Below are 19,741 nucleotides of genomic sequence, written 5' to 3'. Positions count from 1 at the left end.
TTGGCACATTCATTGCAGTCTGTGTTTAATTGGAGTTCAGGTGGTACAATCAGAGGAGGGTTTGTGAGCCTGTCAGCTGTGGCAAATAAAGCCTGAGCATTGTTATTTTTTTAATTTTTATTTTATTTATTTTTTTATGGTTTCCGCAAAGAACGTTTTCCTTTCCCTTTAGTGTAGAGTGGTAGCTTTCTTTGTAGATTTTTTAATAAATGTTAAATTGAGTTTTAGGTAATTTATGTTTCACCCTATGAGAAAGGTTTCTTGCAGATCCAACTATTTGCGCATATCTTCACGAAGACTTTTTCCTACCGGACACAACCTTTACTTTGGTGGGAGCACTGGCATCAATGATACCTGAAAGTTCAGAATGAAAATGATCTTCCAACACATCTACTGGGTCACAACATGGAGGCGAAGTGGAAGAATAGATTTGATTAAAAGTTTCAGCTGTGTTGTGTGTGAAAGAATGCTTTCTAATAGTAGCTGTTTTGCCAAGTGAGTCAAAAGAGATTGTACTTTCAAAGATAACAAGGAAATGATCAGACAGGGCAACATCAGACCTTGGAAGTATTCACACCCTTACTGATAATTGAATCCAGAATGTGTCCTCAATTGTGGGTTGGCTGTGTAACATCTTGAGAGAAACTACCTCAGGCAGTCGGTCATGATTATCAATGAAAAGTTAGCTGGCTATGCAAAGTCAAAAGACATTCAAGAATTTTAAATAACTTATGAATTTTTTTTTAGGTTAATTTACGTATGTTTTTGACCTGTCATATAAAATAAAAAAAAAAGAGTGAATAAGGAAAAAGTTATCAAAAAAAGTCAAATTTGAGCATCAAATAATTGTAGCACAATAGAACAATTCACAATGTTCTATTTTGTCATGCAATCTTTCAAAATATGAAAATTAGACCAAGATACTTATTGCATTTAATCTCTGATACCTAAAATACTGAACACAACTGAAACCATAACCTCAAACTTATATGGTGAAACAGAATGAACTATAAATGAAAAGTTGTAAAAGTGTTCATAGACAGAGACACCCACTAGTTTTGGCCCTGTTCCACAGAAATCATTTATTAAACGCATGTTATGTCCAGCATAAGCTTTTAATATAAGCAGTGAAGCCGTTCTCAATGGTTAAAATGTGTAAAAGCTGCTTTAAGCATTCAGCTCACACTGAGCTCTTTTAAAAATACCAATAGAACTCACTGAGTACCATATGCAGACCTGAGGTCAGCCCCTCTTATAGAGCAACAAATCAAATGAGCCAGCAAAATGCCTTGGGGAGACTACACACATTGTTGCAACAGAACTGATGGTTTTACTTTGTGTATAAAGAAATACTTGAATAAAATACAGCCAAAAAGCTTTTTGTAATACAGAAGCGGATTCCTTCATGTCTTCAGGAACGTTGGTGTACAGCTCAGCTCACACAATCTTCAAATTCTTCATAGCAGACTCCAGGCTCTGGAAAGATATCAGTGAGGATGCAAATGTGTCAGATAATCAGAAATTAAATCTGACAATATGGCTGAGGCTTGTATGTGTGTTACCTTGACATCCCAGATGCCCATTCCTCCATCCATGCCAGTGGTACAGAATTTGGTGCACTGGTTTCTTCCTCCCTCCAGCATTGAGATTTGGCTGAAATGGAGGTTTAGAAAAATCAAAGTCTGTACACTAAAACATGATGTGATCACAGCCTGCAGTTTGAATCAAGAAGTTTTTAAACAGCTGAAAATTTAGGAGATTTACATATAATTGCACTGGAGCCTTATTAGAGCCAATCACTTTGTGAATAAGACATTGAGAATGGAAAGAAGTAGAGCGCAAAATGTTATTTTATTAGGAACTCTGTGTTTTACTTTATGCACAATTGTTTCTTGTCACCCTAACATAGGTGTCTCTTGCTTATTAAGCCCCCTCCAGGTTTTCCCTCCTCTCAGAATCTGAACACTTGTGTCTTCTGACCTGATGCTGTTCTTGTGGAGCGTGTTCAGGTCCTTGTCAGTGCTCTGAGTCTCAGAGGCTCGACGGTCCAGGTTCTTAAAGCGTTCTCTGGCACTGATGTCCTTCGAAGCTGCCTGCTTCGGAACATCCAACTTGCCACCAAATGTCAAGCTGGCATTCGCACCATCATATACATACAGCATCGGGTAACAGTCATGACCCTGAAGAAACAAAAGAATGCACGTTTTGAAAGACAACAGACACATGAGCAGATACTGTTTAGTATATTATGACATGCTGGTTGTTTTAAGTAATCAGAAGATGAAGAACTCCAGATACTACAAGTAGAATTCTAAATGGTTCAGCTTCAAATATTTTGAAGCTGGTGGTTGTAACATGACAAAGTGTGGAAAAGTTCAAGAAATATGAATACTTTTTTTGAGATGTTGTAACCCAATTTAAATTGAGATCATGAATTGTGCTTTAAACAAGTGCCAGGTGTGTGTTGTGTTGAATACTCACAGCAGCAACTAAGCTGTTCTCAGTGATGAAGGTAACACACAGGAGAGGAAGAGTTTCCGAGCTCAGGCTGCACACCCTATGAAAGTCATGACAAAAAGTTAAAAGTCTAACACTGAAACAAGTGCTAACTCCCCAGATACACCGTCCCTCCATCTCTTACGTGCCCGTCTTTCCTCCCTCAGCTACTGACACTGTGGAGTCGTGGGACGTCCAGGCCAAACGGTTGCCAGAATGCGAAAAGCACACGCTGTGCACCCAGCCTCCACCTCCACCTGATGATGGTGCAGCATCTCCAGAACCTCCGGACTCGAACAGCACCTCCCCAAATGGCATCTTGCTGCCCCAAGGAGTGGGGCCAGGCTTCTCCTCCACCTCCTTTATGTAGGCTGAGAACACCCTGCAGAAGACAAGTTGCATTTCTCCCATCAATTCCTACAGTGCCTTCCACATGGCATCCCTGGTGAAGGTGTGAAAGTCTTACAAAACAGTATCTAGTATTACAGTACCATAAACTGCAAATTAATCTATTTTTTTATTCTAAAAGACTCAACTATTAATTTTAATATTTTTTGCAGCTCCCTGTGTGTCTATGGGATGTTATCTGCTTTGTGTTGTGCTCAGACAGTCATCAAGTCAGCATGAAGAGCAGCTGAAACACTAGTCATTAAATTAGCGACTAGGAGAGGTTCAGCTTCCTGAACACCATTGGTGAAATAAGTGGGATGTAGTCACAATAATACAGATCATACAATATTGATGAGATGCAGCATATTTTAGTGCACTTCACAGCTAATGAATAAAAATACTTTTATATAGATCTTATTTTATCATATAAGTATCTAAGGATTGGGTCTGAGTATGTGAGCATGAATAAACTTAAGCAACTCTGATTGAGACATCCCTGTTAGCTTCATTTAAATGTAGTTTAGCTCATTTTACATTTGGCTTGTAGAATCATGAGAAAAGCTAGCAATACCTGCATTTGAAGTCACAGGATCCAGCAGCCAGCAGCACGTTATTAGGATGCCAGTCCAGACTCAGAATAGTAGAACGGATCGGCTTCTTGATGTGCTTGCACACCCACCTAATGTAGAGACACTTAGTCCTATATTATGCTGACTTATAATTTTCAAATGAATAAAAATGAATTCCATGCAACCTCACCAGTCATTTTCCTGCTCAAAGTAACAGATTGAAATGAGCCGCGAACTGCTGCCAACGGCAAACTTATTCTCTTTTGGTGACCACTTCACACAGCGAGCAGCCCGGTTGATCCTCAAGATAACCAAGGTGGGCTTCCATGATCCCTCCTTCAGGGTCCACACGTAAGCGTTACGGTCAGCACCACAAGTGACGATGCGGTTACTGTCTGGGGCCCAGTCAATACCTTGAGGGAAAAGAAACTATTCACATTCTGCACTTATAATAAGGTGTGCAGTTCTAATCAGAAGTTAATCAGCATAAATATATTCATTCTGAGATTGTAGGGATGTACTTGAGTCTCTCTCTTTTCAAGCATGAGTAAATTCAAACCTTACAGAAAGATTTTAATTTGAAATAAGAACGTAGAATTTAGAATTTTTACTGACCACACAGCAGCACACACTCAAACATATACATACCAATGATTTGTATCATTGGTACAAATCATTGGTATGATTTGTTAGTGTTATTTTTAGTCAGCTATTCAATGTTAATATGTTAAAAACATCTTTAAAAGATGATGATGATGTGAAAGATTTAGTTTAGTACATGAGGAACACAGATGGTCTCACCTGTTACCTGTCCATTGTGCTCCTTCAGCTCATGGATTTTGGTCCACTTGGTTCCATCTTTCTTGTAGATGTGGACTTCATGGTTATTGGGGCACAGGGCAATCTCTAGAATACAAATCAAAGCATTTAAATGAACTATGACAACATATATACTCACTGGCCATTTTATTATATACCTATTTGCTAGTGTACTAAAACAACTAGATAACTTGTTAATTATGTGTCTGCAATTCATGGCAGTTTGACATCTGGATGTGGTGAAAATGATTCACTGAAGTTCAGAGTGAGCATCAAAGTTGGGAAGAAATATGTTTCAAGTGACTTTGAAAGTGGCACCGTTGTTGCTAGATGGACTTGTCTGAGTACTTCAAAATCTGCTGATGACTGTTGGTTGTTTGTTTATACAAACAACTATCTCCCACACAACAGAAAATATTTTTAAAAATCCACTGAGTAGCATTTATTAGGATAAAAATGTCTGGTTAGTGTCAAAGCCCAGAAGGATAGTGGTTCAGAATGAACAGCATCTTAAATAACCTCTGTATTAATACTAAGGTATGGCAAATACTATAACTGAACAATAAATCATATCCCAATCATCTTTGCAACATCAATTTGTTCTAATGGTAAAGAACTGCTTGCATATTTAATAGGCTTCAAAATTGCATCATATGTTTACTGTCTGACTTTAATAATTAATTTGGCTCATTGGATAAGCTTTTCTGCCTCTGTACCCCACACCTACTATAGATGTAAAGACTGATATGTTAATGCTAACTGAGAATGATAGCAACACAATAAGGGAAAAGTAGTGAAAAGTGTATCTGTACTTTAAAGCCCTGCGACAGACTGGTGACCTGTCCAGGGTGTACCCCGCCTCTCGCCCGGAACGATAGCTGGAGATAGGCACCAGCAACCCTCCCGACCCCACTGAGGGACAAAGGTGTAAAGAAAATGGATGGATGGATACTTTAAAGCCACCACATCTCAATTCAATGCAGAATCCTGGAGAAGTAGATGAAATGGGAGATTTAATTCATAGATGTGCAGCCAATATATGTGCAGCAGCTGAACATGTTATTATAGGAATATCTCCTTTGAACCTTCTCCTAGCAGGAGTACCCCTAGGCTTGGTACTGGGACCTCCTCTCTTTCCAATATACACCACCTCACTGGGTCAGTTTATCCGATCACATGGCGTCTCATACTACCACTATACTGACACTACTCAGCTTTATTAATCATTTTCACCTGATGACCACATGGTCCCAGGACTGTCTCCCTGGCATGTCGACATGAATTAAAGCCCATTGTCTTCAACTAAAACTCTCTAAAACCAGATGCTTGTCTTCCCAGGCAAGCACGACACATACCAAAATATCAGCATCAAAAATGAATCCCTATCACTTGCATCAAAGGTGCCAAGAAACCATTTGTCCTGATCGGTGACCAGCTTGATCTTTAGAGATCATGTTACCTCCATTGACCAGTCATGCTGTTTCACTTTGTTAAACCTAAGAGAAGTCTGTCTGTATCTGATATAACATGTCAGGTAACTTGTGTCATTCCATGATGGTGAAATTACCCGCTGAGCGCTACTACAATAGCTACCTTGTTTGTCTTCAAGGAACCATTGATGACCCAGCTCTTCAGAGATCATCTCCTAGTCCTGTATGTCCCTACGAACTTTACTGCATTTTTTCCTCTTTCTGCATTCCTCCCTATGTTTTCACTTTATTTTTACACAGTCACCTCTGACGGAACCTGGGCTCGTCTTTCTAGTAGCTTGTTAGCTTTGATATTAACTGCACTGCTTCGCAAATATTCATTTGTAAGTCTCTTTGGATAAAAGTGTTAGCCAAGATGCATAAACATAAAGAAAGAGAGTGGAATGCAGTGGAATAATAAGTGAGTAGTGGAATAATAAGTGAGCAGCTGATTGAATGCCTACAACAGAAAAACTACAAAAACAGTGTGTCTCTTCCTGGGGGCAACCTACACGGCTTGTGAGAACACAATGTCTTTTCCTTTAAACTGTGGCAAACCCCACATGTTTTAGTCTGCAGATGAGTCAGAAGTATTTGTCTCAGAAGAGGAGTATGAGTGCTTTGTGTGCATTTTTCTTCTCCAGATGAACCAGTCCAAGGGTTATTTTTTGCAAGGTGTGTGTAAAACTAAATATACACAAGTATGACTCGATCACGGATGTCTGTTACATCCGCTTTGCTCAGAAAGCAAAGCACTGGTCAAAATAGCCAAATAAGGCTTTGGTTTCCTCGAGCTAATGGTGCACAAAAGCCTCTCAGAAGTTCTCCGGCGCCACCCTCACTGCTACAGGAAACAGGAAATACCTTCTCCCACCTAGGGGCCAATCACAGGCCTTGGTTGATAGCACCAAGAGACTTTAGTCAGAGGAAGATGTACCGTTGGGTTTAACCAGTTGAACGATGAGACAGTTTAAGGAGTTTTTAAAGCAGTCTTACGGGTCCGATCTTTGTTCCATGCATGGCAGCTAATTGGTTCCAGAAGGAAGCTATGGTACGCCATGACCAATCAGATGCCAGAATCAGATCAGGAAGTGGGGAGAGGAACCTTGTGAACTGAAAGATTAACAGAAAAAGAGAAGTGACAATATCCTCGCCTAAAAGAGGAAGCAAAGTTGTGAGAGAAAAATGTTTAAATGTCAATAATTAACAGGGATATTTGTAGTCTCACACCATCTGATGATCCAAAATGGAATATAAATAAAACTCTAATCCAGCTTTTTATCATGGTATTGGAAACTTAGCTTGATAACCTGTTTTAATTAAATCCAGACTTTCAGAGAAATGTAAAGAACTATAAAGGTCAAGGGTATCATATGTCCCTAAAGCAGATCACTCAACTCTGAGTAGAAAAGCAGGAAAACAGCAATAAGACAATTCAAAATGCAACCATCTCTTTACAAGCAACAGCAGAAAGATAATGTTACATAATATAATTCTCTGAGTACACTTAATTTTCCTTAATCTCTGCTGTCCTTGCAAAATTTGCATGTGGGTGTGTGAGCATGATATATGAACTGGAAAAAAAAAAGAAAATCACGGCTTACTTACCCAGAGGGAAGGACGGTGATGAATAGAGTTGCAGAGATGCGAGATAGAGGGTGAAAAAGGCAGAGGGTGCTCAGCTCGCGGACTCTGGCCAGTCAACGCGAACGCCAACGACAGAGTGAGCTCAGGAAGAGCAAAGCAGAAACTGAAGAGAGGGGTGGAGAAGTTCAGAGGGGGAAGTGGAGGAGGGTGCAGTCAAACTCAGACATGCAGGAAGTTTGTAGATTAGGGTTCTAGGTTCAACGATAGGAAGAACAGAGCAGGTTTAATGGGAGTAAACTTCTTTTCCTTTGAAAGAATGAAGTTGAAACAGCTAGTGTGAAAGCCAAAAGTAAAAAGTAAAGGTAGGAGCATGAAAACAATTTAATTTTACACAAAATGGAGGAGGTGCAGAATGAAATGAGAGGCAAAACAGCATGAAGAAAAGGGGAGGGGCGTGTGGGCACTTCTACATAAAGAAAGAATTTGAAAAGGAGGACTTCAATATAGAAGAAAAGAAGAAAGCATGGGGTCTTTCCAACAAATAGACTGAAACAGCACACTTTCATCACCATTTTAAATTTATGCAGATACACAAGAACTTTCTCTTTCCCACCTGAATGAAGCTGTTTTTGTTGTTATTATTGTTTTTGTTGTTGTATTTTTACAAATAAAAATACAAATAGAAATGTGAGGAATATTAAGGCACATTTTTCCGCTGTTTCAGCTACATTTCATATCGATTCCAGGGTTAAAATTATAAAATATATAAAAATGTATATACAAACCTGATTCCAAAAAAGTTGGGACACTGAACAAATTGTGAATAAAAACTGAATGCAATGATGTGGAGATGGCAAAAGTCAATATTTTATTCGTAATAGAACATAGATGGCAGATAAAAAGTTTAATCTGAGTAAATGTAACATTTTAAAGGAAAAATATGTTGATTCAAAATTTCACAGTAGCAATAAGTGGCTGGAAAAAGGAAATTGAACATATAACAAACAGCTGGAAGACCAATTAACACTAATTAGGTCAATTGACAACATGATTGGGTATAAAAAGAGCTTCTTAGAGTGTTAGTGTCTCTCTGAAGCCAACATGGTAAGAGGATCATCAATTCCACCATTGTTGCGCAGAAAGATAGTGCAGCAATACCAGAATGGTGTTACCCAGTGTAAAATTGCAAAGACTTTGAAGTTATCATCATCAACCGTGCATAACATCATCAAAAGATTCAGAGAATTTGGAACAATCGCTGTGCATAAGGGTCAAGGCCATAAAACTCTACTGGATGCTCGTGATTTCCGGGCCCTTAAACGTCACTGTACCTCAAAAAGAAATGCCACTGTCAAGGAAATAACAGCATGGGCTCAGGAATACTTCCAGAAAGCATTGTCAGTGAACACAATCCACCGTGCCATCCGCCGCTGCCAGCTGAAACTCTACAGTGCAAAGAGGAAGCCATTTCTAAGCAAGCTCCACAAGCTCAGCCGTTTGCACTGGGCCAGGAGTCATTTAAAATGGAGTGAGGCAAAATGGAAGACTGTTCTGTGGTCAGATGAGTCACGATTTGAAGTTCTTTATGGACCACTGGGACGCCATGTCATCCGAACCAGAGATAACCCAAGTTGTTATCAACGCTCCGTTCAGAAGCCTGCATCACTGATGGTATGGGGTTGCATGAGTGCTTGTGGCATGGGCAGCTTGCATGTCTGGAAAGGCACCATTAATGCAGAGAACTATGTTCAGGTTCTAGAGCATATGCTCCCATCTAGACGTCATCTCTTTCAGGGAAGACCCTGCATTTTTCAAGAAGATAATGCCAGACCACATTTTGCAGCAATCACAACATCATGGCTATGTAGGAGAAGGATCCGGGTACTGAAATGGCCAGCCTGCAGTCCGGATCTTTCATCTATAGAGAACATTTGGCGCATCATAAAGAGGAAGGTGTGACAAAGAAGGCCCAAGATGATTGAACAGTTAGAGGCCTGTATTAGACATGAATGGGAGAACATTCCTATTTCTAAACTTGAGAAACTGGTCTTCTCTGTCCCCAGACGTCTGTTGAGTGTGGTAAGAAGAAGGGGAGATGCCACACAGTGGTACAAATGGCCTTGTCCCAACTTTTTTGGGATTTGTTGACGTCATGAAATTTTGAAACAACATATTTTTCCCTTAAAATGACACATTTTCTCAGTTTAAACTTTTGATCTGTGATTTGTGTTTTACTGTGAATAAAATATTAGATGTTGTGACCTCCACATCATTGCATTCAGTTTTTATTCACAATTTGTTTAGTGTCCGAACATTTTTGGAATCTGGTTTGTATGTTTATATATAAATATTCATCACTTGGACAAAATTATTTTTTTATAATGACAAAAAATATTAAGAATGAAATAACTTGAAACTGACCAAGAATAACATTAAATAAAACTTTACTGGAAAGTTCAACAGAATCATTTTAAAGAACCTACAAATGAAACAGTTCTGTACAAACATGATGGTACCATTAGAAAAAAAGTGAAAATAATTTGACCATAGCGACATGTTAGACTAAGGTGTGTCCTCCAAAGGTGTTTTCATACTCTGTCAGACTGTCAGCTAAAAGCAGCAGGGTTCTGGTTCAGCACAGTTGTCTGCCTGACTTGTTAGGCAGACCTGTGAAGACACTATTCTTCTTCACTATAGAAGAAACAAAAAAAATGTCATTTGCACTATGAAAAAACAAAACAAAAAAACATATAAAACATTCCAATTAGTTAAACAACGTTGAGAAAAAACGTTGGATTTAGTGTTTCCTCGCCCGGACGTGGGTCACCAGGGTCCCACTCTGGAGCCAGGCCTGGAGGTGGGGCACGATGGCGAGCGCCTGGTGGCCGGGCTTTTACCCATGGAGCCCGGCAGGGCTCAGCCCGAAGAGGAGATGTGGGACCCACTTCCCATAGGCTCACCACCTGTGGGAGGGGCCAAAGGGGATGGGTGCAATGTGTGATGGGTGGCAGCCGAGGGAGGGGACCCTGGCGATCTGATCCTCAGCTGTAGAAGGGATGTGGAATGTCACTTCTCTGGTGGGGAAGGAGCCAGAGCTAGTCTGCAAGGCTGGGAGGTTCCAGCTAGAAATAGTCGGCCTCACCTCGACGCATGGCTCTGGTTCTGGAACCACTCTCCTTGAGAGGGGCTGGACATACTTCCACTCTGGAGTTGCCCACGGTGAGAGGCGCAGGGCAGGAGTGGGCATACTTGTTGCCCCCCATCTTGGCGCCTGTACGTTGGGGTTTATTCTGGTGAATGAGAGGGTAGCCTCCCTCCGCCTACGGGTGGGGGAACGGGTTCTGACTATTGTCTGTGCTTATGGGCCAAACAACAGTTCAGATTACCCACCCTTCCTGGAGTCCTTAGACAGGGTACTGGAGAGTGCCCCTCCTCGGGACTCCCTTCTTCTGCTGGGGGACTTCAATGCTCATGTGGGCAATGACAATGAGACCTGGAGGTGAGTGGTTGGGAGGAACAGCCCCCCCGATCTGAACTCGAGCGGTGTTCTGTTGTTGGACTTCTGTGCTCATCACGGATTGTCCATAACGAACACCATGTTCAGGCATAAGGGTGTCTATGTGTGCACTTGGCACCCTAAGCCGCAGTTCGATGATCGACTTTGTCATTGCTTCATCAGATATGCGGCCGTATGTCTTGGTCACTCAGGTGAACAGAGGTGCGGACCTGTCCACTGACCACTACCTGGTGGTGAGTTGGCTCCGGTGGTGGGGGAGGAAACCAGTCAGACCTGGCAGGCCCAAACGTATTGTGAAGGTCTGCTGGGAATGTCTGGCAGAGTCCCCTGTGAGACGGAGCTTCAACTCCCATCTCCGGCAGAACTTCAAACACGTTCTGGGGGAGGTGGAGGACATTGAGTCTGAGTGGACCATGTTCTGTGCCTCCATTACCCAGGTGGCTTATCAGAGCTGTGGATGCAAGGTTGTTGGTGCCTGTTGCGGCGGCAACCCTTGAACCCATTGGTGGACACCTTCGGTGAGGGATGCTGTCAAGCTAAAGAAGGAGTCCTATTGGGCCTTTTTGGCCTGTGGGACTCCTGAAGCAGCTGATGGGTACATGCAGCTCGAGTGGTCACTCAGGCAAAAATTCAGGCATGGGAGGAGTTTGGAGAGGCCATGGAGAAAGACTTCCGCACGGCTTCGAGGCGATTCTGGTCCACCATCCAGCATCTCAGGAGGGGGAAGCAGTGCAGCACCAACACTGTTTACAGTGGGGATGGTGTGCTGCTGACCTTGACTCGGGACATTGTGGGTCAGTGGGCGGAATACTTCGAAGACCTCCTCAATCCCACCAACATGAATTCCATTGAGGAAGCTGAGCCTGGGGACACTGGGTCGGGCTCTCCAATCTCTGGGGACGAGGTCGCCAAGATGGTTAAGAAGCTCCTCAGTGGCAGGGCCCAGGGGGTGGATGAGATCCGCCCAGAGTTCCTTAAGGCTCCGGATGCAGGGTTGTGTTGGCTGACGCGACTCTGCAATATTGCATGGACATCGGGGGCAGTTCCCTTGGACTGGCAGACTGAGGTGGTGGTCCCCCTGTTCAAAAAGGGGGACCGGAGGGTGTGCTCCAATTACAGAGGGGTCCGACTCTTAAGCCTCCCTGGTAAGGTCTATTCAGGGGTCCAGGAGAGGAGGGTCCGTCAGATAGTCGAACCTCAAATTCAGGAAGAGCAGTGAGGTTTTCGTCCTGGTCGTGGAACACTGGACTCAGCGTTCTACCCTCTACACCCTCAGCAGGATGTAGAGATGCTGAGGGTGCATGCACCTGGAGGGTGCATGGGAGTTCGCCCAACCAGTCTACATGTGTTTTGTGGACTTGGAGAAGGCGTTTGACCGTGTCCCTCGGGGGACGGAGTTGGGGGTTCTCATTTGTCAGTGCCCCTGTTCTGAAAGTTGAATGTTTGTTGGGATAAAGTCTGTAAAAATTGCAGTTTCTGCTGCATAAGGTCTTGGTATGTTACTTTTGCTGTGATGTCATTGTCTGTTTTTATTTATTTTTTCTTTCAAATAATGTTTAATAGTCTTGGCGCATTGGGGAAAGCTACTGGTATCAAAGGTACCAGGTCCCTGTATGACCAGTGTCAGAGTCTGGTTCGCATTGCTGGCAGTAAGTCGGGTTTGTTTCCGGTGAGAGTTGGACTCCACCAAGGCTGCCCTTTGTCACCGATTCCGTTCATTACTTTTATGGACAGAATTTCGAGGTGCAGTTGAGGTGTTGAGGGGATCCGTTTTGGTGGCCTTAGGATCGCATCTCTGCTTTTTGCGGATGATGTGGTCCTATTGGCTTCATCAAGTCATGATCTGCAGCTCTCGCTGGAGCGGTTCACAGCCGAGTGTGAAGCGGCTGGGATGGGATGTGCCTCTAAATCCAAGGCTATGGTCTTGAGCAGGAAAAGGGTAGAGTGCCTTCTCCAGGTCGGGGGGGAGGGGGTGTCCTGCCCCAAGTGGAGGAGTTTAAGTATCTTGGGATCTTGTTCACGAATGAGGGAAGGAGGAAGTGGGAGATCGACAGGCGGATTGGTGCAGCGTCTGCCATGAAGCGGGTGCTGTACCAGTCTGCCGTGGTGAAGAGAGAGCTGAGTCAAAAGCGAAGATCTCGATTTACCAGTCGATCTACGTTCTCACCCTCATCTATGGTCATGAGCTTTGGGTCATGACCGAAAGAACGACATCACGGATACAAGTGGCCGAAATGGGTTTCCTCTGCAGGGTGGCTGGGCTCTCCCTTAGAGATAGGGTGAGAAGCTCGGTCATCCGGGAGGGACTCAGAGTAGAGCCACTGCTCCTCCACGTCGAGAGAAGCCAGTTGAGGTGGCTCGGGCATCTGGTAAGGATGCCTCCTGGACGCCTCCCTGGTGAGGTGTTCTGGGCACGTCCCACCGGGAGGAGGCCCCGGGGAAGACCCAGGACAAGTTGGAGGTACTATGTCTCTCAACTGGCCTGGGAATGCCTTGGGGTTCCCCCGGAGGAGCTGGAACAAGTGGCTGGAGAGAGGGAAGTCTGGGCCTCCCTTCTGAAGCTGCTGCCCCTATGACCCCATCCTGGATGAAGCGGAAGAATATGGATGGATGGATGGATGGATGGATAGATGGATGGATAGTTAAACATTTAAAGCTATGAGCCAAATTGCACTGATCTGTCACTAATATGTCAGAAATTTCAGCAAGCATTTACAATACACTAGACTAGACAGAGAAAAAAGAAGCGTTTTAAATGTTTCAAATACTAGACAAGATGTGAAGTTTTCACCTGAAGTTTTCACTTGATGAAGGTTACCATAATTCACAAACTAAGTCACAGCTCTTAGTTTACAGCACAGATAAAATCAAACTCATCATTATCAAACTTGATGAACCAGCAATGGTCTCCTTCTTTCTCCATGGCTTCACTGGTGTCACAGTTTTCTTTTGGTTCATTGTGACCCCAGAGTTTAAACTCCACAGCATCAACCCAGAACAAGTAATGGAGGGAAGAGGTGTAGTGAAGGCAGAGTCATACGAAGGGACTGTTGGCTTTCTCAGCCTCCAGTTCAGCAAAGGTCTGCATCTGTTTATCCAGGATGGAGGCCAGCTCTTTGTGGTTATGTCTGCAGTAGCTCAGGGCTTCTTCCAAGATCTTGTTTTGGTCAATCAGTAAAAAAGGTGAATCATAAAAAGAAATGTAAGCCTGTTTTATATGACAGAAAGTCAAGCAACTCCATATAAAACAGCACAGTCAGAGATGCAATAAGTTTATAGCAGGTGTGCGAATGATCTCATGGTCTGACTGCTGATTGCAGCAATACACATTATTAGCAACAGTAGAGGGCCCCAAAACCAAATTTCGTTTAGGGCCCCATGGAGGATTGGGCCAGTCCTATTCCCCCATCAAAGTCATCTCACCACCAGGGAGTGGTCAGTGGACAGCTCTGCCCTGTCTCCACCCAAGAATGCTAAGAGCACATATGGACACCCTGATGCTTGAACATGGTGTTTGTTAAGGACAATCCATGATGAGCACAGAAGTCCAATAACAGAACATCACTCTGGTTTAGATCAGGGTGGTCGATCCTCCCAACCACACTCCTCCAGATCTCATTGTCATTGACCATTTGAGCGTTGAAATCACCCAGCAGAGTAAGGAAGTCCCCAGGAAGGGCACTCTCCAGAATCCCTCCAACATCTTCTAAAAAGGTGGGTAATCTGAACTGCTGTTTGTCACATAAGTATAAACAACAATCAGAACCTGCTCCCCCACAAGTAGGTGAAGGGAAGCTACCTTCTTTACTGGGGTGAACCCCAATATACAGGCACCAAGATGGGAGGCCAAAAGTATGCCCACTCCTTCTCTGCACTTCTCACTATGGTCAACACAGCAGAGTCCCCAGGCTCCACTTCCTCAGTGAAAGATGTGATGGTGGGATTGAGGAGATCTTCTATGTACTCTGCCCAAGTCATTCTCCATGGCCTCTGTGAACTTCTCCCACACCCAAGTTTTTGCCTCAGCGACCACCCGAGCTGCATGTTGCTTGGACTGCCAGTACTCATCAGCTGCTTCCGGGGTCCCACAGACCAAAAAGACCCAAATAGGTCTCTGTCCTCAGCTTGACAGTATCCCTCCCTTCTGGTGCCCACCAGCTGATTCTAGGGTTTCCCCCCAAAACAGACACTGACAACCTTGAGGTCACATCTCCAATAAGTCATCTCGACAATGGAGGCAGGGTACATGGGTGACTGTGCGGACCATGTTCCATCGACTTCCTCCAAAATGTGTATGAAGCACTATCTTTGTAGTTGGTCAGTGGTCACTTTGAGCCCAACATTAAATTTGTCCTATCCTTTTCATAGATGTAGATGTACCCATTATGGCAAATGTCAGCTTCATGGTCGATATTTGAAAGTGATACCCGGTCATCGTCAGCCTTATACACCAGTTGTCCACACAATAGATATGAGTAAAGGCTGCTAGTGTCAGAAGTCGCTGCTTGTTGCCAGCAAATGACTGAGGACAGATGGTACGATTGAGTTCCAGTTTCTACAGGAATTTTAAAGACTGAGTCAGGAATCACATGATGTTCTAAATCATCTGGACTGTCTTATACTATATAATGAGATAGTATCAGGGTCATCACATCAGTGTCACTGAAAAAGCATTTTGTCTTTATGTTAGAGTTGCAGGTATCACAACATTCTGCAATTGCACACACATAATAGTTTACAAGAGTAGTTGTAGTGTCCTCTTGTTGTTCCCTTGGTAGGTAAATGACAGGACCAAGGTTACGAATAATACATGAAGACTTCTGACATTGTTCACAATAGTCAGCTGTGTACAGCTCACAGTCTGTGTTAATGCCATATTGGGTCAGATAGTGTGAGATATAAAACAAAAAGACTCCTGGCTTCTCCCGATGTACTATATTCTTCATCTCCAGTGTTTCAATTATTTCATTCTGAACTGCAAAGACTTCATCTGGGGAAAAATATATTCCTGAATGTTGCATTGCTGTAAAGAAAAACCTTGCAAACAATGGCATTTCTGCAAAAAGTCCAGATATCTCTTTGGAATACTGAGCCACAAACCTTCTATTAAATATAGCCTGTAATGCTATGTGTTGTGACATTCATCCAACAGTTGAAGAATGAGTTAGAAAATTTGCAAATGTACATGGTTGGCTCATGATTTTAGCATCCATGCTGTCAAAATCATCTGTGTTATTTTGGATTTCATCTACTGAGTTTTCTTCTGATGAAGAAAGAGATTTCTCCAAATTGTGTCCCCATATTCCCAACATTTGTGCTTTCAGAATGAACTTCTTAATCCTTAAAGGAATCTTCCATGTCCTTTTGGTCTTCGGAGACAATGTCAAAAGCAAAATATTTTTGATCTGCCATCATCAGAGCTCTCTACTAAAACATCATTGCTTCTAATGCTTTATCCAAACAACTTTGTAACAAGAAACCCAATGTCTCAACCAATAGAAAAATCATCTTGAATTGGTACACAGTCAAAATGGTGTGTAAAATCAGTCTGAAGTCGTCTCTCTTGAATCGATCCACCACCAATGAAGTTGAAAAGCAAACTGAGAATTCTTGTATTTCAGATGATAGTAATAATCTCTTTGAGCCTTTATGACATCATCGATAAGAACATAGAGGTTCTCATCGACATGATGATGTCAAACAACCTGTGTCAGGTTCTTGTTTGTTTTAGTTGCTATGGAAGCACAAGGAGTTATGTGTGTGGTGAGATTACTATCAATGTCAAAAGGCAATAAATGTGCATAAATTTAAGTTTCAAATTTGTCCTGTTTTCCAACTCATACATACATGTAAAAATCAGAGCTTTTATCGTAAAAAATTATATTAATAAAAACATTTTTTATAAGTTTTATAAAGAGAGAAAGTATTTTCACATTTATAAACTGGCTCTCAAATACCAGAGAGAGCCAATTTATAAATGGCTCTCTCTGAAAAGCCATTTCAGAGAACTGTGGTGAGGAGAATCTCTTAACCCTCTGATGTGCAAGTGGGTCTTTTTTGACCTGGTGACATTCTTCTTTAGGTCCAAAGATAATAACTTGAGTTTATTTCTGTTCAGCTGAAGAACACTATGGAACATCCTTGTACTGATTTGTTCTAAGCATCCATTCAGTGCTTGAATGGGTTCAGAGGGACCTGCTGATATTGTAAAGCTGTTATGCTGATGATACTCAGCTAGCTGGATAAACCCTGATGAATACAATCTGCTATGTAGACTAAAAGCAAGTCTTGAGGACATTAAAATCTGGATGACACTAAACTTCCTTCTTTTAGATTCTGAGAAGACAGATGTTAAAAAAGTACTTGCTTAGCCAATCACTTAATCTGGATGGTATGGAAGCCCGTTTCTGACACTTTGCCATGTTTTACTAAAAAATGTAATTAATGTTCTCATTATAATGAGGTAGTATCTCAAATTAATAAGATACTATCTTGAAATAATAAGATACTATCTCATCATTTTGAGATAGAGTTAATATGTCAATAATGAGATAGTAATAATGAGGTACAATCTCAAAATAATGAGATATTATCATTGTATTAAGATATAATCAGAACTCCCCCTTTCAAACTGGTTCAGTGTTCTTTATTTCCCAAAGTTATGAGGGGGCGGAGGGGGTGGGGGGGTTGAATATTTCAGTTGCCTGAAATAATCTGTTCTCCCTACATAACCAGCAAGTCTTTGTTTATTCCTCTCTTCATCAACAACAACAACAGGGGAACAGATTTTGTCAGAGAGGAAATAACAGGATTCGTTTTTCAGACAGGAATAAACACAGTTAAAGAATTTGTGAAAAAATAATTATAGAGGGAGAACTATGGAAGCCCATTTTCAACACTCTTTTACAAAAAAATTAATCTCATAATAAGATATGTTGAGACGCTTTACCAAGGTCGAGAAAGAGTCACATGCTGTTAGACAAAAGGCCCATTGTAAAGAGTTACATCTTTGATTCTGTTAGACACTAAGGTCCATTCCTCAGAGAAACAGAAACTTATCAGGGACACAGAGATATGGTGTGATTGAGGGAGTGTTTTCAGTCCATATAATCAGCTACCCTCCTCCTTCTCCTCAGACGCTGCACAGACTTTTTTTTAAAAACTCTTCTCGAATGTAATGGTAAAAGCGTCTCCTTTCAGCGCTAAAAGTGAATAAAATAAGTAAAGTCTGAATGCTTTTGTTGGCTGATTTTATGCTCCGTGTGTCAATACAAATTATGATTCATCGATTAGGATTTTCATTCTCAACAAATAGTTTCTCAAAAATAATGAGATACTATCTCAAAATAATTAGATAGTATCTGATTATTTTGAGATATTATAATAAGATAGTATCTCGCTATTTTGAGATAGCGTCTCATTATTTTGTTAATGAAAATCTGTACTTCCCCTTCCATCTGTATTTCTTCTGTCGTCAGTGGACGCCTTATCGGGGTCCTGGACAGTGTATCTGCTGTGATGAGGACCTTTCCAGGTACATGTACTATGTTGTATATAAATCTAAGCAGTCGCAGCCGGAATTGCTGAATCCTGGGAGGTAAGTCATTCACTGCTTTTGTCCCTAAGAATGTGAGGAGGGGTTTAGTATCTCGTTATTTTGAGATACTATCTCATTAAAATGTATTTGTTTATTTATTTATTTTAACAGAGTGGCGGAGATGGGCTTCCATAGGGAACAAATTATTTCAGGCAGCTAAAATATTTGGTTCCTCCCTCATAACTTTGGCAAATAAGGAGGACATGGGGGTGGGGAACATTTTTTCTTTTGAGTTCCCTCGCAATATGCTTACTGCACCATGTAGTAATTTGTAGACCATTAATTGAGGAGTCTAACAACAGCTTATCTTTAGCCGGCAGGGATCTTTTTTTTTTTGCTGCAGTGCCCTCTACCGGACACCATAACCCGCCTCTGGTACGGAACACCCAGAGGACCATAACACACCACACACCATTTGCTGGTCTACTATAGTCACAAAAGTCAATTTCAAATTTCAAATGTGAATACACATTTATTTGTCTATTTGTGTAAGGTTGCGACGGAACTGCACATGAAAACATCCCTTTAATTCAGACTACCAACACAAAAGAGACACAATCAAAACTGTCAGATGACTTCTTACCCCACGATAATAACTCAGTAATAGTGCAAAGAGTTTGGATGTATTTTTTCTTCTTCCCTTTTTACGGAAAGTTTGTTTACAACATAGGTAGTGCATTATATCCTAAAGAAAAATATATAAATTTCAGATATATCACGAGATATCAAGATACATGGAAAAACCTTAATAAAACCTTATATAATAGCAGAAAGTGTATGGCCACCGTAAGAAAGGCTTACAGTGTTCAATTATGCCGGATGAACTGATTAGTACATTACTGTGAGAGAACGAAAAAGTATTGCGAGGTAATGCAAAAGAAAAAAAAAAAATTCGCCATGTCCCCTAAAGTGCTCCGTAGAAATCAGATAAAAAAAATGTTTTACTTGGTGAACTCAGTTACTTCAAAAAGACTCAAAATAATTGATTATGACTGTACATTTGATGCAACAATGAACATATTTTTCTTTTGAAAATAACCCATAACTTTTTAAAAATTGTTTTAGAATGCATCTTAACATCTGGCTTCAAGTCGTTACACTGTGCCAAGCACAGGGGGCGCTCATTCCCTGTTCTCTGAACATACCAAGCAGCATCAGACTTCTTTTAACTGACACGAGTGTTTAGAGTTTATTGATCCCCAATATTCTAGATACTTTCAAGTAATAAAGTGAGAATACACAAAAAATACTTGCTGTCAGAAAATGTACACAAATAAAGAGTGCAGTCACTTAGATG

General features: G+C 41.7%; 1 protein-coding gene across 1 annotated transcript; it reads right to left on the bottom strand.

The window, feature by feature from the left end:
* Positions 1-915: 915 nt before the first annotated feature.
* arpc1b (actin related protein 2/3 complex, subunit 1B) lies at positions 916-7,510 on the bottom strand. The gene is made up of 10 exons (XM_007576230.2): positions 7,352-7,510; positions 6,740-6,856; positions 4,257-4,361; positions 3,646-3,868; positions 3,458-3,565; positions 2,642-2,878; positions 2,482-2,557; positions 1,981-2,180; positions 1,563-1,653; positions 916-1,476 (listed from the first exon to the last, which is right to left on the bottom strand). The coding sequence occupies exons 2-10, from the start codon at positions 6,801-6,803 to the stop codon at positions 1,438-1,440; spliced, it is 1,143 nt and encodes a 380-aa protein (XP_007576292.1). The 5' UTR covers positions 6,804-6,856; positions 7,352-7,510; the 3' UTR covers positions 916-1,437.
* Positions 7,511-19,741: the final 12,231 nt, after the last annotated feature.

Source organism: Poecilia formosa, unplaced genomic scaffold (assembly GCF_000485575.1).
Source record: "Poecilia formosa unplaced genomic scaffold, Poecilia_formosa-5.1.2 Scaffold402, whole genome shotgun sequence".
NCBI lineage: Eukaryota > Metazoa > Chordata > Actinopteri > Cyprinodontiformes > Poeciliidae > Poecilia > Poecilia formosa.
The sequence above is the reverse complement of the archived record's forward strand: the minus strand, read 5'-3'. Positions and strand labels throughout refer to the sequence as shown.